This window comes from Limulus polyphemus, unplaced genomic scaffold (genome assembly GCF_000517525.1).
Source record: "Limulus polyphemus unplaced genomic scaffold, Limulus_polyphemus-2.1.2 Scaffold137, whole genome shotgun sequence".
Lineage (NCBI taxonomy): Eukaryota > Metazoa > Arthropoda > Merostomata > Xiphosura > Limulidae > Limulus > Limulus polyphemus.
In genome coordinates, this window is record NW_013665747.1 from 302,109 (window position 1) to 323,617 (window position 21,509).

The following is a 21,509-nucleotide window of genomic DNA, read 5'->3' on the forward strand; positions in this document are numbered from 1 at the left end:
ATGTAATTTTATTTAATATGACTACACGTACGAAAAATGTATTTAATAAAACTACACGTAAGGTAAACAATAAAGTCAAGTAAGGGTATTTATAATGGTGTACAGAGTATGAAACAGTTATGAGCGAACCGATTCTTAATTATTGCAAAGTAAAGTAAATATAAAATTGTAATGATGGCAAACTTAGCTGAATATATTGAAATGTCTGAATGCATGCCCACAAAGTGATAAGCGTATGGCTTTGAACGAACTGTACATGCATATTTTAGACCTAAATATGTCGAGAAAACCCATAGCAATTTTATTTAGTGTAATGTTAATTTTTAAAGGAAATTACTCGCGGGTTAAGTGTTGTTTGTGTGAAATACTTTGCAAACAAAAAAACCTAAAGTTGATATCGAAGTCAGTCGTCACGTGGTGACAACGACATTGTGCCATCGTACAGCATACTCGTTGCATTAAAAAGTTTGACAAAGCAAAAAACAGGTAAGGCGATTCTGAGTGGAAAAGCCAATAGGCAAATCGAACTCCTCGGACAAAGGCCTTTCTAATGATATGAGATTTGAAGCATTTGATCGAGAAATTTGCGAGAAAAGTTCGCGACAAACATACACAAGCGTATTACTTATAAACTTAGCTAGCTTCGTCATATGGAACCCAGATCAATGTATGATTAATAATCATTAAATAATCCATAATATTTAAGAATAAACTGTTCACTGTGATAGTTTAACATTAATCTATTAGACGGCACACACAAAAAGTTCCAACAATATTTCTTTTATGATAATTAGAAAATAAATATGGCCGTCAGATGGCGCTAAGAGCCAATTTAATTTTAATTGTTGCGGTGAAAACATCTGTTTGTAGTAGTTTAATACTGTACACGTAACTTCGTTCGCTAGGTAAGTGAAAACACACACACACACAAAATAATGATAACACAAAAAGTTAAGCCAAGGCCCGGATTATAGGTAATGATAAGGACTATATGCCAGCGCGAGGAACATGTTTTTGAACTCGGCTTTGATTTAATGTAAAAGTTATCTTTGTTACATTTGCAGTCTGAGATCTAAGTGATAGAATTTATAAATTGTCAAAAGTTCATTCCGATCATCCTCATGAGTTTCAATCACAGAAAAAGAAGAAGAAAAAATTTGTAAACATCTAGCGTATTAAAATGTAATAATTTAGAGTAATCCTAACAGAAAACAGATTGAGAATGCGATCTACTCTTTAAAAGTTTAATTTGTAACGTGTGAAAAAGCTTCTGAATTAGTGAAATTTACCGTTTTAAAATTAAAGATAAATTTTTATGCTTTACTACTACTAGTAGTCTTTATATTTTAGTCGTCGTAATTACTAACGTTAAAAGTAAATGTTTATTATTACTAATTAGTTTTACTAATTACTATTTTTTTATGTAGTTAATTTAATGGAAAATATGTCCCAAATAACAGAATAAAATCAAATTCTTTTAGAATACATTGAATATCACTTGATGTTGAAAAAGTCAGAGTGAAGCATAAAAGTTGGAACATTGCTATTTCACTATTTATTTATCATACATGTTTTTTACCATATGCTTACTTGTAAGCTTCTTTATCACAACTATTATAAAAGAGTGCTTTGTACACAAGATTTTTAAAATCCAATAAATTCTTCAAAGGTTGTGGAGCATGAGTTTGAACAAATTTTATATTTTTGTTGTAACTTTTCCAGTTTTTAAAATTACCGTATTCACTGATAAAGTTAGGTTAATTGTTTCAACAGGTGACTAGTACTACTACTACTAGACTAAGTAAGGACAGATTTTGCCCACTAGATTGTATATATTGTTGCTGCTATATTCATGATCAATAACAAAATGTGTTTTGTGTTTAATGTAAGGTATGGTAGTTACATCTTTGTTTATTTTTTCAAACTGTTTAGAAGGTTCAAAGAAACAAAAAGTTTAGCCTTCAGTAATTCATTTAAAGAATAATATCAATCATGAGAGAAAATATAAGTATTTACAATGTTGTATTTTTATTTCTTGGTTAGAAAATAGACACAATGCATTCATGTGCAAAATTGAAAAAGTGAAAAGTTAATATGTAAAAATAAAAAATTATATATCTTAATATGTAAACAGGATTGTAAATTTGATTTTTATTGTTCAGTTGTTGATGTTCTCATGCACTTTTCTGCATTCTACTTGACTGAGATAAATATATATTTTCAGAAACATAGATTATTCTCAATTGTTAATTTACAGAATTTAACTGAGCGAGTAGGATGGAAGGAACATCTAAGAAGAAAAAGAAGAATATGAGTAAACAGGTTGTCAAAAAAAAGTTTCCTGGAGTTGATGAACTGAAAATCTATGATCATCTGTTGTTTGTTGACTTAAATCAATTTAGAAGGTAGGCATGTTATGATACATAGTCCATATTAGGAACATACCATGTAAATGTGTACTCTTAACTTCTTAATATTGCAACATTTTCCTTTGAAAATGGATTTTCCATTCATGATGCAAATTTGGCCGTGTATGCAAATGCGATGGTTTGTAAACATTTTTTAATTTGACACTTAGTAATGCTCTGTAACTCAGTTTTGTACTATCACTTTATTGTTAATTATTAACAAAATAGTATGTTTTTGAAGTTCTAATTTATAAAATCCAGGTGATTTTCACCACATTACTAAAGCTCTTTGGCATTTCTCTGTAAATACAAAATTTGAAATATTAAAACAACTTGTGTTTTAAATTACAGAGCCCAACATTCTACTGCTTTCTGTTTAAAAAAACAAAACATAAAGGAATAAGGATTTTAAAATACCTATCCTGATTGGGGCTTGAATCTTTGACTCATACCAGTGCTTTAACCAACTGAGCTAATAAGACTCAAGTTCTAAACAGTTTAATCCCCCCCACCTCTTGACCATCACATTATTCCTTCTTTACTCAAACAAGGCTTGTCCTCAACAGAAAACATGTACAGCAACTTGGTCACTTATTTTGTCAGTACATGACAAAACCCAACATCTGAAGCCACAAACACAATCTCACACATACAACACATCAGTCTTGCTGCTGAGCCAAGCATATACACAGATGGTCTGATTTACCATCTCTTCAGCTCAAGGGTGGTACAACCATTAATTGGGCACAAATATAGTGTACCATAATGTAAGGAAATCTGCCGACATAAAATTTAAACCTTGGACCCTCTGCTCACACCAAATATTCTTTTACCAACTGAGTTACTGGTATTCAACTTCCCAGTAAGTCACTCTTCATTATGACAGTTGTAATGTGATAAAACCATATTCTTTTTTTTTCAGTTAAAAATGGTACAGAAAAGTTACAAACTTTGAAAACAATTTCAAGTACTTGCATAAAAAATAATAGACTAGGCAAAACAAATAACACTGAAAACAAAGTCATTAAACTGAATAATCTAAGGGATCACAAACAAACATGTTGAAAATAAAGGCAACCTGCAATAACAAAAATTTATCATTGGAACTCAAAGTGATAAACTAGGTCTGTAATAACAAAAACATTTTTAAATTATGGGATGTCAAGGGGTCTTTTGGTCAATCAAGAATGCCCTGACTCCCAACAGCCTTCAACAAGCAGAAAACTAATCATTAAAATATGGCCTGACTCTCCAAGTATTCATCAACTACTTTCTTAAACTTTTCTGAAGTTGCAGCCACTACCACTTTATGACAATTTGTTGCATAGATTTACCTTCCTAGTGGAGAAATGAAATTGCAACTGGAGATATGTCTTTACTTCTCACTTCTGATATTTATGACATCTAGTTTCACTTCTCACAGAATTCAACACAATATTTTTATATATATATTTTATTTTTCAATACTTCAATTAGACTATTTTTTAATTGTTCTGCATTTACAGGTTCATTTCACTCATTCAGCATGTATTTCTAAATGCTTGGAAATGACAATCTTAAATTTGCAAGTTCTTGTATGTGAACTGTTACTCACGTAGTGGTGGATCCAGTATAACCTAACAAATGTTTAAGACATTTATATATCACGTTAGAAGTTTTGGTGATAGGTATTTGATCCTTCTATCTGAAGAAAACCTCTAATCTGCATATAGACTTGAAAGCACATCTGAGTTCAACTTGAGAGTATACAGCATAACTTGTTTCTAAATGAAATAGCCTCTTACCTTGTATATGGGAGGACTAAAGAAATGTTGTATTTAGCAAAATTCCAATTAGGTTATATAGAAAGATTTATTTTTTAAAAAAGGCTTTAATGACATGATTTATAATGTTTATTGAAAAGGTTATTTTTTTTTATAAAAGTTTCTTAATACTTCCTATCTCTTTATGAAACATGTCATACTTATTGGTTAATTTACATGCCTTATAAACCAATATCTTAACTAGGTTTTTCTTAAAAGGCAACAGTATAAAACTGTCAAGTTGGAGTACAAACCAGTGAAAGCCTTATGAAAAATTTCACATTCAAATTTAACATCTTCATTATGAGTAGAGAGGCATAAGAATATAAGAATGGATGTTGATAATCTTTTCAGTGTTCAACTGTAAATTTAATATTACAATGTCTGCTTTAAGATAGATTAAAAGAACTCATCTAAATATCTTCTATAATATACTGTTTAAACTGAGAAAGACATGAGCAACATTTTTCATGGTGAGACAATTCTCAACATACTGTTAAATCTGTGTTCGTTTGTTAATTTCCCATATAATTTCTTTCCGAAGAACTTCAGTGATACAAATATTTTCTTAAATAAATCTAGTTTATTCTTTCTCAATACAACTTTGCAATACAGTTAATTTCTACAGTCACTTTAACTTAAACACACACTATAATTCACAGCAATTCATGCACTTTACTTACGGTCACTACCGAGCTTGACTCAATTGTCCGTCTCTATCTCTGCCTGTCTGCCATTATATATCGCGTCTTCATTTGCTGGCTTATATACTATAAGAGCGCATGTCTAGCAAACACTCGAGCCTTCAGGAACGTTAGAGATATTGATTACGTCACGTGACTTCCGCTGTTGTATCAATATATATATGACAACTCCGTCATACCTGGAATCATGCTAGTAGCCATCCCTCTTCAGCAATCTTTATAAGAAGGATAAAAACTGCTTGCAGTACACCAAATGATACAATGAAGCCATATCCTTTTTTTTAGACTTATAATCAATGTTTCTCTCTATACAGCACAAAAGTTTTTTAGCAATAAAATACTGTCTTGAAGGCTGTTATCAATCAATAACCCAATATATTTTTTCTCATCTACATAATTTAAAGGGTTCACATTCAAATTTTATATGTAATGTATATTAGAATGACTCATATGCATAACCTTACACATAAATGTATCATAGTTAAATGGCATGCAACGTTTTGTCCAGCTAACAAACTTAGGTCCCAGTAAAATTATAGCATCATTATTATTGCCAGCCAGACCTAAGACTCTTACATCATCAACAAATTTAACTGTTTTCCACATTGTGCAGCTGTTGTTGTTATTAATGTAACTGAGGGATGACAATGGTCTCAGCACAGATCCCCGAGGCACAGTACTTGTAATGTTAGTCCAGGTAGGTCCAGTCAGTTTTTGAGTCATTTTACTAACCTGTTCCGTACTCAAACTATGGTAATATCATCACCAATTTTTTATGTGGTGCCTTATCAAAATCCTTCTGAGAATTCATATGAACCAAATATACACTTTTATCCTCATTTATGTAAGAAGTAACATTTTCAAGAGAGTTAATAAAGAAATAAACAAGATCTTCTCTTTGTAAAGCCATGTTTTTTGTCTGACAAATCATTGAACATCATTAAGTAATTCTGCAATGCATCTCTTATCAGACTCTAAATCTTTCTCCACTACCAAAGTAAGACTAGCTAGCTTGAAGTTTCCTGGACAATGCTTATCTTTCCTCCCTATAAAAATATCAACCTACAGGTAACAAAGGACCATTTGCTCCTTCAAGGTTGTTTTTCACACTCACTCTTGAGAAAATAAAACTTAAACTTACTCTTTAGGAAATCATTAGTTCCCCATCTTAAACTCTTGTAAAGTACTGACCTCCATTATTGCTTATGGCAATTCATTCCACAACCACCCTGGTAGAAAAATAAAACCATTTTAACTGGAGACTAGCATGACTTCAGATCTTAAACCCGTGTCCACCTTGCCTTATTATCCTCAGAAAATAGCACAAAGATTACAGGCCTTTATCCTGTTGATCGCTGGATAATCTTATAAACCTTTGTGTAAACAGTTGCAATTTCTGAAATGTAATGTTTATCCCTTAAGTTTCTATCAGACCACTTAGGTCTATTCCATATAATGATCAATTCTCTCCTAGACTGAACATAACTATTCAAAATTATAAGATCCAAATTCTGATCCCCCAAATAACAATGTCCAGGATGTCCTAAAGGTGCATGCTAAGTTTGGTTGACATCAGTTCAAAGGTGTAGGTGTAGAAAGCAATAGACAGATGACATTACTGCTCACTCTGTCTCTCACTCTCTCTCTCTATATATATATACACACACACACATTTATAGGTTTCTTCAGAAGTGCTATGGACAATGATTCTCATAAATAAAAACATTTTATGACAATCTCTGTTCGTAATTACAGAGTGATTGATGTACCATACATTATTTCTGAAGTCATAATGTGCTGCTATGCTCTCTTACATGTATAGTAATGTTGATAAGTTTTCCTTTAGGTTCCTATAGAATATTGAAGAAATACATAAAAGTAATGAAAAGTTTTAGTGTGTCACCAAAGGTAAAATCTGTAACATTCTGACAGACTTGTTTGATGTACTTTGAGATAAACCACAGAATATCTTGATAAACTGTCAATATGTAATTAAAGCAGGCAATAATATATTAGAGTGGGTTTATACAATGAAAATAAATGATGCAGAAAAATTAAAAGACAGAAGGAACAAAGATGAAGATGTATCAGAAGAATTTAGAAAACTTTTTCACACAGTTTTTTTTGTAAAAATTATTTCATGATCTCTAGATGAGATATCACTCCAAGTTTATAGTTAATTCTAATGGTAAATTAGTACCAGCAACAAGACTATAAAGTTATGCATGTGGATCAAAGTTTTATAAGTAATTTTTTGTGGCTTTCACAAGCATTTGAGAAATAATAATAAAAAACTTTTAAAACAACATGTAAATGTGTAAAATTAAATCATTACTGTTGTTGTTATATCTATTGTAACATCAGGTTTCATAAGGCCTAATTCTGTGGTGATTTAAAATGTTATGCATGTATGTTACTTTTATATAAAAAATATTATTAATAATAAAGTTAGTAATTATCGTGCATTTCTGAGTATTTTCAGAATGAAGAACTACATTTCATGGGTGAATTAATAATGGTGAAATATTTATAATTATTTACAATGCTTTTTCAGAATATATCTTAACTAAAACAGCACATATAAAAAACAAACATTGTAGTTTTAATGAACTGTGTTTGACCACGTATAAAAGTTAGGCTTTGAACACATTTATAAGAATGCCTTAAATTACTTATTTTCAACCCATCAAGATGTTCATTGGAAAATTTATTTTCTAAACACAAAATATGGATTGTGTGGTATGTCAGAAATAAAGAAATTCATTTGATTGTTTTACATTGGATTAATGTAAGCTTTTTTATGATTGCATCCATAAGTAAACCAGAATGAAAAAGTAGCTAAAAAAATGTTAATTTTTTTGTAAGCTTCTTCAAGTTACTTACAAGACCCTTTCCTGTATCTTCCTTCATTTTTTTGTTTTGTGGAGACCGTAATTATCGATTTCTGCCACCAACTAACAAAATCTGGAAGAAACTATTAGAGGAAGAAAGAATATTCTATCATCCCAAGTTTGGTACAACCAGTGGAGATGCAAATATAGCCATTAAACCAGTAGTAAGTACAAAGTATTGCATAATTCAAATTTTGCTACTATTGTAATTTTTAAGCTGTGCAATGTAAAGTGAGAAAGAAATAGCTTATTTTTTGCAAGATTTTTATGTCCTAATGTTGCAGGTAATTTTAGATTTTATATGATATACTTATTAATCAAATAGTAGTCTAACATAAGTGTTTGTGATTTTGTAGTTTCTTGAGTTTTATATTTTAATGATATCTGATGCACAATGATTTATAGTGTATTAAAACTTTATGTGCCTAGATACATAAACAAACAGTATATAAGGTATTACATGTAACTGATTATTTCATGTGTGTGTTAGGCATACATGACTGTTTCAATTTAAGTTTCATGCAACTGTTAAATTTACTTATTTTTAGAAGCAATGGTTTATTACAAGTTTGTTTATGTAACTGTGTACAAATCATACGTTGTGTAGTTCAATTGTTGTGAATTGGTGGTTGTTGTGTCATGTTACTAGAACCTTCAAAGTTTTTTCATTGTTTTGATTGAGTATTATTGTGTCATAATATCTCTTAGTGTGTAGAACATTTTAGGCCTCTTTCAGTCTGTAAATACACAAACAAGATGTAGTTCGAATAAGTTAGAGAGATAGATAGATCTAGACTGCGTGATTGTGAGTATAGCTGTAAAGAATGTGAAATTATCACCGATTGCATTGCAATAATACAGCAGAGAAGAATAATTCTTCTTGTCAATTGTCTTCAAAAGTAACTGAACCAGCCGTGTGGACTTTGATGAAAAAGAGACAACTATTTAAAGCTCTGGATACAACTGTGATAACCAACAGAGTAACAAACATTTGTATACATGTTTGACTTGTTTTAATATACTATTTTAAAACAAGTGGACTTTGTGTTGTTTGTTTATTGTTGAAATTTATTGCCAACAAGTCACAGACACCTACTGTAAAACATTCTGCCCACCCATATATAAAAACCTGACAATATGGGTATAGTTTAAAACATATAGATGTATCTATTATAAGAACCTTGAATGTATATCCTTTTTCACACCTGTGTTTGATATTATTTTCCAAGTAAAAGGAGTGTATAATTAGCCATTCTGAAATCTTTGAGACAGTTCTAGTAAGCAAATTACTGCAGTTAGTTTTATTCAAAGAAAACTGGCATTTTGAAGTTTTAAAGCAATGGAAATTTCTTGTCACTTGTATTTTTCCTATTTAAGAACCGTATAACACAGACATTAAAGCATGTAACAATGGGAAAAGGTTGTTTTACCTTTTAACTTACCTGTTAACAGTGCTGAAGATTTTCATATTGTTCAAAAGCTTTCCAATCAGGCCAGTGAGTGAGATGTTGATTGGTAATATGTAATAGAAGGAAAGTGGAAAGAATTGTATACAAAGGGGTATAGAGAAGGGTCATTGGCATATTCATGATTTTAGTTAAGGATACCCAAGCCTCTAAAAATTGTATTGTAGTACAAGAAAAAAACTTATTTCAGAACCATTTTTAGAGAATAGGCATATCCTGGCAAAGATGAGTCATTTCAGTTGACTTCTACAGATCTAACCCCACATACTGCCAAGTTTATCATACATGCTTCCTCTCATGTGACCAATCTGCAGAAGCAGGCAAGTTCTGGTGAAAAATATTGTTCACTATATATTTACAGTTTTGTACTAATGTTAAGTTATAATTTTTTTATGTCATTGACAATCATCTAGACCTTTAAAGCAAATTTGGTAAATTTGAATCAAACATTTTACTTAAAATATCTTGTTCTATCAAATCTTTGGAAACAACTCATAATTATCATATACACTGTGTCAGTTACAATGGATATACACATTTTGCATAAAAATTAGAAACCTATTAGATTAGAGTAGGTAAAGTAATGAAAAAAATAAGGAAAATTATTCCTGAGGTAAGCATGCAAACAGCTCATGTGCCACGTCATTCAATGTGGTAATGTGAGCTACACGTTCACCATGTGATTTACATTTTCAAATTTGTAATACATATGGTGGGATTATTAGTTAGATGAGGTCCAGTTGGCACTAAAGCAAATAAAATTAAGTAGAAACATGTGTAGACTGTTACGAGCTTTAGGCAAATTAGGAACTATTGTAATTTTCTGTTACAAACTGCTGTAATTATAGAAAGCAAAAAAAGGGTAATTCACATTTTTTTTTAATGGTGGTTACAAGGTCGGCTGAATCAGCCGAGTCCATATTGAGTAAGGGTAGATAAAATAAATTTCCACTGGAAAAAAAGTTTTACATCTATTTAGGAGGTTTCAGAGGTTATGAAAATAAACTTGATAAAGTTGCAGATGAATAAAGTTATTTTTAATCTCAACATAAAAACACCTTACATTCGGAGCACTCTGACTCCATATATTTACAGACAAATCTTTAGTAAAAGTACTTACTTCAAAAATCTGACTTTATGTTTACAAAAGAATTGTAATGTTTGCTGAAAGCCATCCAAATTTTGTGAAGATGCACATTCCATATTAAAAGTTATGGTATGGAAACTCTGATGATAGAATTTGCTGTATAATGGTAGGTAAAAACACAGTTTTACAGAGTTATATTTAAAATTTAGTCTACTTTATTATCAAGGCACGTCATCAAACTGTGCATCAAGATGTAATATAGGTCCTTAATTTCAGCAGGAAGTATTCAACTAAATTTTCAAATTTCACATCTATATTATGTGACATTTTGTTCGCTACAAATTGTACATTTTCTCCTTTTTAACTTCCCCTGTGTGATGTCTTGAACTTAATGTAAACTATACATTTATAGTATAGCTATAGTACAGCAAAAGACAACAGACCAAATGTAAGTATTAAATTCCTTTTTTTTATTTATTGTTATATAAGTAACTAAAATGTAAAAAACAGAAACTCATTAGGTAAACCAAGAAAAAATTAATGAAAGAATATTAATAATAAAATAAAATAATTTCTCAGTGTTATGTAATTGATTTTAAATCTTCATGAAACCTAGTCTTTTGAACTAACTCAACTTGTTGAACATTAAACAGATTGTCATGATTATCTTATCTAAGCAAATTTAATCTTATCAAGCTGATCAAGTGCTCACTCCTTACCTCACTTATTGATTATAGCTTGACCAGTGTGCACAGTTTGGCTTACACAGCTTAGACTCGTATTGGAATTTGTAAATTCATGATAACAGCATGCATTTCCCTCGATCATGATTCAATGAGAAGAACAGAATGATCTTTCATGACTACACAAATTAAAAATTAAAGTACAAGTTAATAATGATAAAATTTATCGCTAAGATTTGGGAGGGGTTAGATATGTTATTGAGCAGGAGAAAACAATCAGATGTAGGTTGTGGAGTTTAACAGCATAAATACAAAAATACCTTGTTATTGTACACAAATCATTATTTTACACTTATCAGTGTTGTGATCAGATTGAGTTTGTGATTTGTTTGTTCTACATCAGAATAAATAGTTGTTATTTTTATATCAACTTCCTTGTATCTTCCACACAAACACTACCAAACACAAATTAACAGGCCACTCATAGTGAGTCTCAGTAAACATACCACTTCAGAGTCTAGGGAATCTGTAAAGATGACCTTAGCAATATCACAAACATGCTTAAAGTACTTAATATGCTTATTATTGATTATTTATGCATTTTAAAATTTGACATTTAATGTTTATCTTTGTACTTTATATTATTCTTTTATCAAAGCTTTTTTTATTGTATCATAAGCATCATTATGGAAGATATTGTAGTGGTATTTATTTATCTGCTTTGAAATATATTGTTTCATAATTAAAGAATAAATTCTGCATATGCAAATATGCAAGTCAGTGTAAAAAAAGCTTTTAAATCACTGTATTACCCTTACTGTTGTTTTTGTCACTGCAATTATTCTCACCTTGGGTAAATAGTGGAGTTTCAAGATTTAAAAAACCTGAACAGATTTAATGAGTGCTCTAGTTTTTATATAAATACACACACACACTTTTGTTCTCTTTCATTTGGTAAGAGTACCTAAAGCTGTTAAACTTTCAAGTTAAATATAGCACTAAGGTTTCATTGACAGCTTATTTAGTAAAATATGAATACAATATATAAGCTCAAAATAAGTAGCAATATCAATACTGTTTTGAGAAGTATAGTTTGTAGCAATGAATGTTAGTGATGATTCTAAATGCTAGAATTTTACAAGAGTGTAAGTACAAAGGAAATTAAACTTTAATTTAACAATCATAGAAAAATACTAGTAAATAACCTTTCAGTACGAGAAGAAAAATTAATTTAAACAAGAATACCATATTAATCTTAAGAATAACAAACAAAATTACTTCAAAAACATTTGTGAATTATCCTTTACAACCTGGCCTCAAAACAGTGGTGATAATTTTAGTGCCAGTACAGAAAATCATTTTGTCAAGGTCATTTTATGTTACAATGTATCATAACTATTGGGTGTTGTGTTACATTGTCATTAAAAAAAATAGTGCTTCAGGCTCTACTCCTAGTCATGTGGGGTGCATTCACATGTTAGATTTGGTGATTACCATGGTAATTACCTTGGGTTCAATCGGTGGCCTTCAGATAGTCTAGCCTGAAAACATTTTCAAATCAAACTTAAATGGACTCATTTTTTCTTTATATTAAGTGTAGTAACTGTTAGTATTAATGTGTATATTAAGGTGTTGCAACTTTGGTCTGCCTAAGTTAGTAATGTTGATTTGTATGAAATGAATGCAAACACTAATAGCATACAAGAAAGAAATTTAAAAGTTATTTTATTCACTGCCTAGTGTATGTGTAAAATAACTAGACTGCATGCATATACGTTCTTAATTGGTATTAACACTACATTTAAGTGACAGTTTTTGTCTTGTGGTAAATTTCTCTTCCATCATACTGTGCATACTTCAAAGTTGTCTAAATTTGATTCTGGTGAAAAACTTTTTGAGCTCGTATCAAAAATGGCTAGATAGCAACTGACATTCTATATTTAATTTAGCTACACGTGCCACAGAAAGAACAACATCAAATAGTATTTAAGAATAGTTTAAAAAAATGCTACCCTGTATTAGAATTTTTATTCTGGAGTTGAATTCCTGATAATTATAATATTCTTTTATTTTCAATCCTATATTTTTAGAGTACTACTGAAGATGGTAATTAACATTAGAAAATTTTTTCAAACAGTTTCTATTAATTTAGCATTATTAGACACCCAGATTAGAAAGTAGATAGTTTAATGTTACAAACCTAGATTATCATTTTATACTGCCATGGAATATTAATGGTAATACATGAAGTATCTATAAAAGTTGTTTGTTTGAAGTGCACAATTTCATCAAGTAAGGATCCAACTAAAAAGTAAATACTTAAAAATTATGAAAAGTTATAAAAGTATATCCTATAACTTCTTGTTATTTTGTTTTTCATTGCAGGTTGAGAATCTGGATAGCCAACTTCCACAAACTATTCCCTTCACTATCTTGACTAGTGTCCCCTCCCTTAAAGAACTTCCTTCAGTTGCTGTGGATTCTGGGACAAATAGAAAAATCACTGTAATATCACAACATCAGGATGTTCATACGAAAGTAAACATGGTCATGTTAGGAGAAGAAATTTAGTACAGTTTGCATACAGAGCTTGTACAAAAGTAAATTGCTCCATCTAACCTTAAAATGAGTCTTTAATAATTATTTTCTAAAAATTTGAATTAAAAAATAGTGTCTTTTTTTTTAGCATCAGTTTGATGTTATCGGAACAAATAATATAAAGTGTCATTATTATTTTAATAAATTAATTTGTGTACAATTTTTCAATGTTAATTTGTTAGTCATTTGGCTCAAAGGTTACTCTCATTTCTATTTTGTAAGAGATATTTTTGAATTTTTGTTTTGTTTAGATATTACTAAACACTAGCTGCAACTGTTATGTTATTCAAATTTAAGTGAGATTTTTAGGTTTTTGCCATGCTCAATTGTCAGACCAATTGTACATACACATCACTGTAATAAGCTGAACAAACATGTTGTAGATTACTTATAAAAAACTTTGTAGCTAAGCCTGATCAATTAACTGTTAACTTTGTAAGCTATGAGTATTGCCAAACTACGCTTCAAAATGTTGATTTCGTTATGGTGAGATGTGTCAAAATTGTTTATTTACAAATTTTAAATGACAGTAAAAACTTGTATACATGTGATGTTGTTAAGCAGGTATTTAATTGTGTGGTTAATTAACAGTTTGGCCAACAACCATTATTTGGATCTGATGGACATCTTTTGGCTTGAATTTTGACCTCATGTCTCTCCATGTCCAGGAAATTTAACCATTTCTAGTGTATTTTCAAACACACAACCTTCAGAAAAACATCTGTGAAGGACAACAAAAATGTTAAAATTACATTTCCATAATCTGCATAAAAAGAATAAAGATTTGTTTTTCTGTTTATTGTTGATTCCACGGAAGAGACAAGATGGAGTCAAAATTAAGTTTAAATTGCTAATCTTGTAGTAATAGTTCTTTTGTGATAGTTTCAGGTAGAAACTGATTTTCTGACACATATTAGATAATGTAGACCCAGTAATAACAACAGGTTTGCTAAGGATATAAGGACAGTATTCTGCATCTGGTAACTTGGCTTTGTCACTCACACAAAACGACATTCACTTCTACTGGATTGTGATTTTAGCTCCACTGCTCTCCTCTCTCTCAGAAGAGACAGCTGTGTTTAACTAAACATGATGATTTTGAAATAAGTCTTTATTAAAATAACTCCAGGTAGTACTCTGAGTTAAGAAAATGCACCTGAATTCAACAGTTACATTCAGTTTGTTTGTCCAGTCAACAGCATCACCTCATGACCTTTTTTCCCTTATAGCATTGGTCAGCTGTAGCATACAGATAATGTTGATTCAACTAGCAAAGTATATTAAAGTCAATAATTTTTTCAACTTGGATACTGTATATTAATGCAATATCCTGTAGGGCACAATAGAGTATCTACTTTCGAGAACAAAGCAACCTTGACTTTTTGAACCATGTGTTTAGGCTAAAACTGCATATAAATTCAATAAACACAAAAATTTTAAAATTCCTGTACAACTAAAAGCAGGTAGAAAACATTATATGACTGCATATCACATTTGTATTTATATGGTTTTTATATTTTATAAAGTGCATAGTTAACTAAAGACAAAACAATATACATTTGTTTCAAATAGAAGAGTTGAAATACAGTAAATGGGGTCCTTAGACTTTGTATTTTTTTGTCCCCAAAATGTCATTTGGTTGAATTTCCTGACTTGATATATTTTTTTTGTGAAATTTAGTAGAAGTGTTTATAAATTCATGTATGCCTACTTATTACACATAGTTTGCTAGTATTGTAGTTTATAGATGAACTTATATTTCTTACATCCTAGAAATTTCCAAATAAAGTTGCAGTCTCATGTCTTCTAGTGTTGAAAAATTTAATTATAATTATGCATTTCTAAAGCAACATCAGAAAATACTTAGTTCTCAGAAGAAACTTCTCTTCAGTTTACACATTATCAGTAAAAACATATGTAATTCATTAGTTTAGACTTTTCATTCAAAACTAGATATGTAAATAGTGCTTATGTAAAATTTCACAAGTATTTCTTTATAGAGCATCACTCTCCTTTTTTATTATTTTTATTGGAAAAAGTATTTAAATCTAAACTAACCATTTTTTATAAACACGCTTCTTTTTATTAAAATGCTTTGCTAGCTTTAAATGTATACATCTTGCAGAATGTAATTTTGGTCAACTATTGCCAAATAACTGACTGTTATTTCTATGTCTACTTTACAGTTATCAAAAACATCATCCAATTTGGGAAACTTACATTGTTCTTTGTGCAAAGAATTGTCTTTATTGTTCAAATAGTTTTTTATAATCTGGAATTACTCAGATTTTGGTGCATTTTTCATCTAAGCTTGCAGAATTAAATCAACATTTTGTTTTAAAACTATATGGAGTCTTTAATGAAAGTAAACAACTTCATCATAAAGTCAAGAATAATTTATATAACTATATATATATATAGTCTAAATGGCACTTTTATAAAAACTTCAGAATTGATACATGTTATTATATATACACTTTTTTAATTATCAAATTCAAGTTTTTTCTTTTCTCAACTGCTTTGCTGTCTTGTTTAGTTTTAATTTGCTCACTAAAAATTTGTTTTTTCAGGTCTTCATTAGCTTCAAACTGAAGCAAAATCTCATCTGTATCCATAATAAACTTACTGACAAATATATTTTATGAATGTTTGTCAAATATGTGTGTATTATTTACAGGGTAACTGAGAAAACAACTTGCTTTTTCTAGAAACCTGAATAATGATAGTATATAAAACAAATTTGAGTATTTCTATATATACTGTAGATAACTTATTTGAACACAGATAAGACTGTTATCACAATAATATTTTTTTTAACTATATTAATTAGCATAATCATAAGTAACATGACAAATTTGGACAACGTGATTATCATTGTATTTTAGAAGAAATAAGTAATTACTAAGACTGAGTAGGTTTTTAAATGGTTGCATAAATTAGTAAAGCAAAATAATATGAAAATTCAATATAATTGAGCCCCTCCCAGTGACTCAGTGGTAAGTTGCAGACATACAATGTTAAAACTTAGGTTTTGATACCTATGGTGGGAAGTGCACAGATAGCTTATTATGTAGCCTTGTGCTTAACTAACCAACGAACCGAACTATTATGTAATTTATTAGTAAGTTTTGTATATATGTAACTATAGCTTCTGTAAGTTTCATATTTGGCCATAGCTATACAGTAACTTATTGCAAAGAAGTATAAGACATTACCCATTGTTTTACAGTAGACTGGTTCCAAAAACTGCTTTACAGAAATAAAATTTCAAAATCATGATTTTATATTAAGCTTCTTAAAAAGATTGTCAACAAAAATTCTTCAATTTAGATTGAAAGCAGGATAGTTTTACATAACAAATACATCAATATAGAAACATTTTTTTAGACACATAACTTCACTACTCTGTGAGTATTTGATGCTGAATTTGAAACTATATACTGTTACAAACATCTTTAAGCAATATTATAGTATAATACAGTACATTTTCAATTTTGGAAGAATTAGCACAAGCTGTGAATATTCTTAACCAAATAACTTTTTACTGATAAATGAATATAGGACACCAAAGTTAAATTTCAGAAGTACACCTATTTTAAGCATAAATTGTTTACTGTTAGCATTTTAACAGAAGTTATTTCATACTTAATTTTGATTTATGATAGACAAAGCAGGTACATTCAGTTGTTGAATATTTGTTTTCAAACATTTTAGTACCTTATTTCACTAAAAACCATATATCAGGTTGGTATGAGAGCAGTAGGTGGAAGTGTGTGTCTATATATATATATATATATATATATCCAATATGAGACAACAGGAACAGAAGTATTTAGCTGTCCATAAGTGTCATTATCTCCAGTTTTCTTTGCATTTCTTCAGTCTCTATGTATTCTTCTGTAAGAAAATGAACAGTAAATTTTGAAGATGTGGCAAGAAAGCCATTGTCTGAAAAATGTCCTTTGATGTCTTCAGCATGAAGCCATAAGAATGGTGTGATGGCATCAGCTTCCAGATGGATATCAAAAGTTTCAGAAGTAACAGTGGATTTGGTAACATTTGCCACCTGGAAAGAAACAATTAAAAAAATGGTAACAGTGGATTTGGTAATATTCACCACCTAGGAAGAGACAATTAAAAACAATGGTAACAGTGGATTTTGTAGCATTCACCATCTGGAAAGAAACAACAAAAGAATGATAACAATGGCTTCAGTAACACTGACCACCTGAGAAACATAAAAAATGGTAATGATGGATTTGGTAGCATTAATCTCCTGGGAAGAAACAACTAAAAGCTAAATACAGTGGATTTCGTAACATTCACCATCTGGGAAGAAATATAAAAATGGTAACAGTGGAATGGTAGCATTCACCACTTAATAATAAAAAAAATGTAGCAGTGAACTTGGTAACATTCACCATGTTGGAAAAAATAACTAAAGAAATGATAACATTCACCACTTAAGAAGGAACAATAAAAAAATGGTAACTAATCCCCCAAAAATGACTTTAAATGACAATAAGCATCTTATTTAGCATGGAATAAATTTTTTATTTTCTGTATGTATTCAATCTAATGATCAAAGTTCACAATCTGTTCTTTCTCTACATTTTCACAATTCAAGATGTAGTGGCAGTTTACTCACATTCTAGTTAAAATCTAGTTTTCTTCTCTTAATGGTAAGAGATTTTAGTATTTGAAGAGGAAGTTTTTGTTCGGAATGGAGAATGGTGAAGAAGAAACTGGAAGTAGGCACAGCATCACAATAATTTAAACACTGGTTAGTAATACTACTGTGTTGTACATTTTAGCAATAGAGTATTCTTTTATTTTATTGCAGAGCCATTTAGTGGTTGATCTTATATGTCTCTAGTTGCATATTGGACATGAGAACTTGTATACCACTAGTGATGTATTCAATGGATGCAGTTTGTCTTTAAAGCTGAAGAGCCCTTTTAATCTAGCCTCTGTTTTAGACATGCTTCAACTGTATTTAGGGGATATGGTTGTTTGATAAATTTCCTAATTTTCTTCTTAATCATGTATTAAATAATGCCTAAGTAGGGTATGACTAAAGTAACAATTTTGAAACCAGTTCTTAACCAGAAGATGAACACACTGCCACTACATCTTGAATTATGAAAATGTAAAGAAAGAACGGAACATGAACTTCAATTGTTAAATATGAGATAGACTAAAAACTCTGTATTGATCCTTTTGTAAATACAAAAATTATTTGGTTAACAAAAAATACTATAACTGAATTTTGAAAACTGTTAAACTCAATTCCTTATTTTCTTTCTCACAGCCATAATTCTATAAAATTTGTGTCGGAAACTGTTAGAATCGTATAGTATCTTGTTTGGGCATATTTTGTGAATCACAATATGATTGTAATATACGACTTAAAGCATAATGAATGGAACTAATATTAAAACTGCACTATGCCCAGGGAAACTATTGAAGCAAACTATTTTCATCAAAATGATGAAATATGTAGTAAAATATCATGCTTTTTATAAAGTGTTTTCATGGTCATTTTAAACTGATATAAATTAATTCTAGAATATACCTAGATATGCACTAGAAAGTTGCAATATCATAAGATTACCTTTACTTTAGGCTTTTGAATTCCTTTAGCTTTGTTCAGTGGTGATAAGAAAATTTCATTTGAAGGTCCCTCTTGCTCTCCATCTCTGTTTGTAAGGTAAAAGAAGAAGAAACATTCTTCCCTAGAGCATTTTGCCTTTTTAAGGATTTCATCCAGTGGATATGTAAAAACTACTTGAGAACTTTGTGGAGGCTGAAAGATAAAACAAATGCTTATAGCAATGGCTCTCAGCCTTTTCTTGCTTAGAATCCATTTGTTAACAATGATGGTCAGCCATAAACAGTAAATAGCTTTAGTAGAAGAAATAACTGAATTACTAAATAAATAAAATTTTATTTTTAAAGTCTGTTCACACATCCTGAAAAAACAAAGTTATAACTAACAATAAATTATAACATCATGGATGGAATACTTTATAATTAATGCATATAAAACAATGTTTAATTAATCCCTTGTTAAAAAGTAAGTAGAATCTTTACGGACTAAATATTTGATTTGTAGGAGAATTATTTCAACTTTATTTAAACAAACTTAAAACTGTCAGTAAAGACTATACCTGATCAAACAGGGTTCTAATGTCCAGTTTGGGTAAAAATGTGTCCCATCTGTGGACAACTGTGTGTAAAGTAAGGTTTCGTTGTGGTGTAAGATAATCTGAGATTACAGATACACTAATATTTCCTTTTCCATCTTCAAATGGTGAAGCTAACAGGGGAGCAAAAAACTTGACAGCAAAATAATGCAGCATTTTCCATTTACCACCATATTCTGGAAATTAAAAATCAATAAATGAGAATCTGTTTTAGTAAAACTTATGAATTCAGGAAGACATAATACCAAAATCTATTTAAATTGGATTCTTAAAATAATGTGGAAATCCATCAGCAATATCTAAACATAAAAACATTAAATTACTCGTACAACTTGGTTAGGCCATGCAATAATGTGAAAACATATTTTTGTTATAAATATATTTGTTTTCTCCTGTACTGGACTACCTTTCCTACCAAGAAGAAGAATGAAATTTGAAATGCATAAAATATACATATCCAAACCAAATATACAGTAGCTAGGTTATAAATAGTATGATGCTCTACCTCTAAATTGTGGAGAAGTGCTTCTATGTTTTTCCTTATGAAAAATACAAATATTTGGATGTGTTAAACAGCTGGATGTACGGGTATTCTACTATAAATATATTTTGGCTTCATTGAGGAATTTGCACATTAAAGATATCCTTGCACAACGCAAATAAGGTAAATGAGCTCATGTGCTTGTTAATTGTATTATGAATCTAATATATTCAAAACAAAAATAAAATGATTAAAAGGCCATCACCTTAAGAGATGTAGTTTGGATAATGCAATTGATATTATTTAATCTAACAAATACTTAAGGAGAAAATCTCCTTAGAAGTAGTTTCTCATTCTAAGTTTAAAGTATAAGATTATATCAAACTTTTGACTGTTTTATTAGGAAAATTCTAAACATGATGTGGCATATTTCATGGCATCTGTTGGACTTCTCTTTTACCAATGAATAGTTGGATTGACCATCACATTATAATGCCCCCACGGCTGAAAGGGCGAGCATGTTTGATGGGACAGGGATTCGAACCTGCAACCTTCAGATTGTGAGTCAAGCCATGCTGGACCCATAAAACTGTCATACATTGAATGGTCATAACTGTTTCATACCCTGTACACTATTATAAATACCATTACTTACCTTTAAAGTTTACTTTACATGTAATTTTATTAAATAAAGTTACGTACGTGTAGTTTTATTGAATAAAGTTATATCTGAGTTCGTTTGTTTGACTACATAAATTGTTTTCAAATAGACAAGGATTTATCGCTGTAACACATGATGCCTGCAAGAAATCATAGCTTAAATGGTATGCAAGAAAACTACCAATAGTGTTTTGCAGATCACAACTAGACATATTTTAATTTTTTAATGCTCTTTACATAAATTTTCTATCTAATTTGATACTATTATTTACATTTTTTTACTATTTATTCATTTGCTAGCAAAAGTAGCCAGCTTCGCTTGGTTTATTAGGTTGATTTATTCTAGATGACTATGTTAGTGTGTGTATTCTGAACTCATTTTAGCATAAAAGTATAACCTATATACTTTTGTTGCTCCTTTACAAGATGTGGCCTGTTTATAAAGGTAAGCTTCCCTCTGATTTGTCCTCTGATTTTAAACTTAAATAATAAAAATCAAACCTCTTTATTTAATGCACGGAAC

General features: G+C 30.0%; 2 protein-coding genes across 8 annotated transcripts in view; one reads left to right on the top strand and one right to left on the bottom strand.

The window, feature by feature from the left end:
* LOC111083196 (E3 SUMO-protein ligase ZNF451-like) overlaps nucleotides 1-15,282 on the top strand; it is a 44,023-nt gene extending 28,741 nt beyond the window's left edge. For 3 of the 6 annotated variants that reach the window (XM_022379515.1, XM_022379526.1, XM_022379534.1), the window contains exons 2-4: nucleotides 2,258-2,405; nucleotides 7,780-7,969; nucleotides 13,427-15,282. In XM_022379515.1, coding sequence (XP_022235223.1) covers nucleotides 2,278-2,405; nucleotides 7,780-7,969; nucleotides 13,427-13,612 — 504 coding nt within the window. In that variant the 5' untranslated portion in view covers nucleotides 2,258-2,277 and the 3' untranslated portion in view covers nucleotides 13,613-15,282. The other 3 variants (XM_022379519.1, XM_022379537.1, XM_022379528.1) reach the window with 3 other exon arrangements.
* LOC106474293 (beta-mannosidase-like) overlaps nucleotides 12,750-21,509 on the bottom strand; it is a 47,353-nt gene continuing 38,593 nt past the window's right edge. Inside the window, exons 14-17 of one of the 2 annotated variants that reach the window (XR_002608865.1) lie at nucleotides 19,810-20,021; nucleotides 19,254-19,445; nucleotides 17,357-17,705; nucleotides 12,750-13,523 (exon numbers count right to left, since the gene is read on the bottom strand). Coding sequence is in view for 1 of the 2 variants with exons in the window: in XM_013934984.2 (XP_013790438.1) it covers nucleotides 17,472-17,705; nucleotides 19,254-19,445; nucleotides 19,810-20,021 (638 nt within the window). In the remaining variant the exon portion in view is untranslated. Of the gene's footprint in view, nucleotides 13,524-15,443; nucleotides 17,706-19,253; nucleotides 19,446-19,809; nucleotides 20,022-21,509 lie in introns of those variants that run through there. The other variant, XM_013934984.2, reaches the window with a different exon arrangement.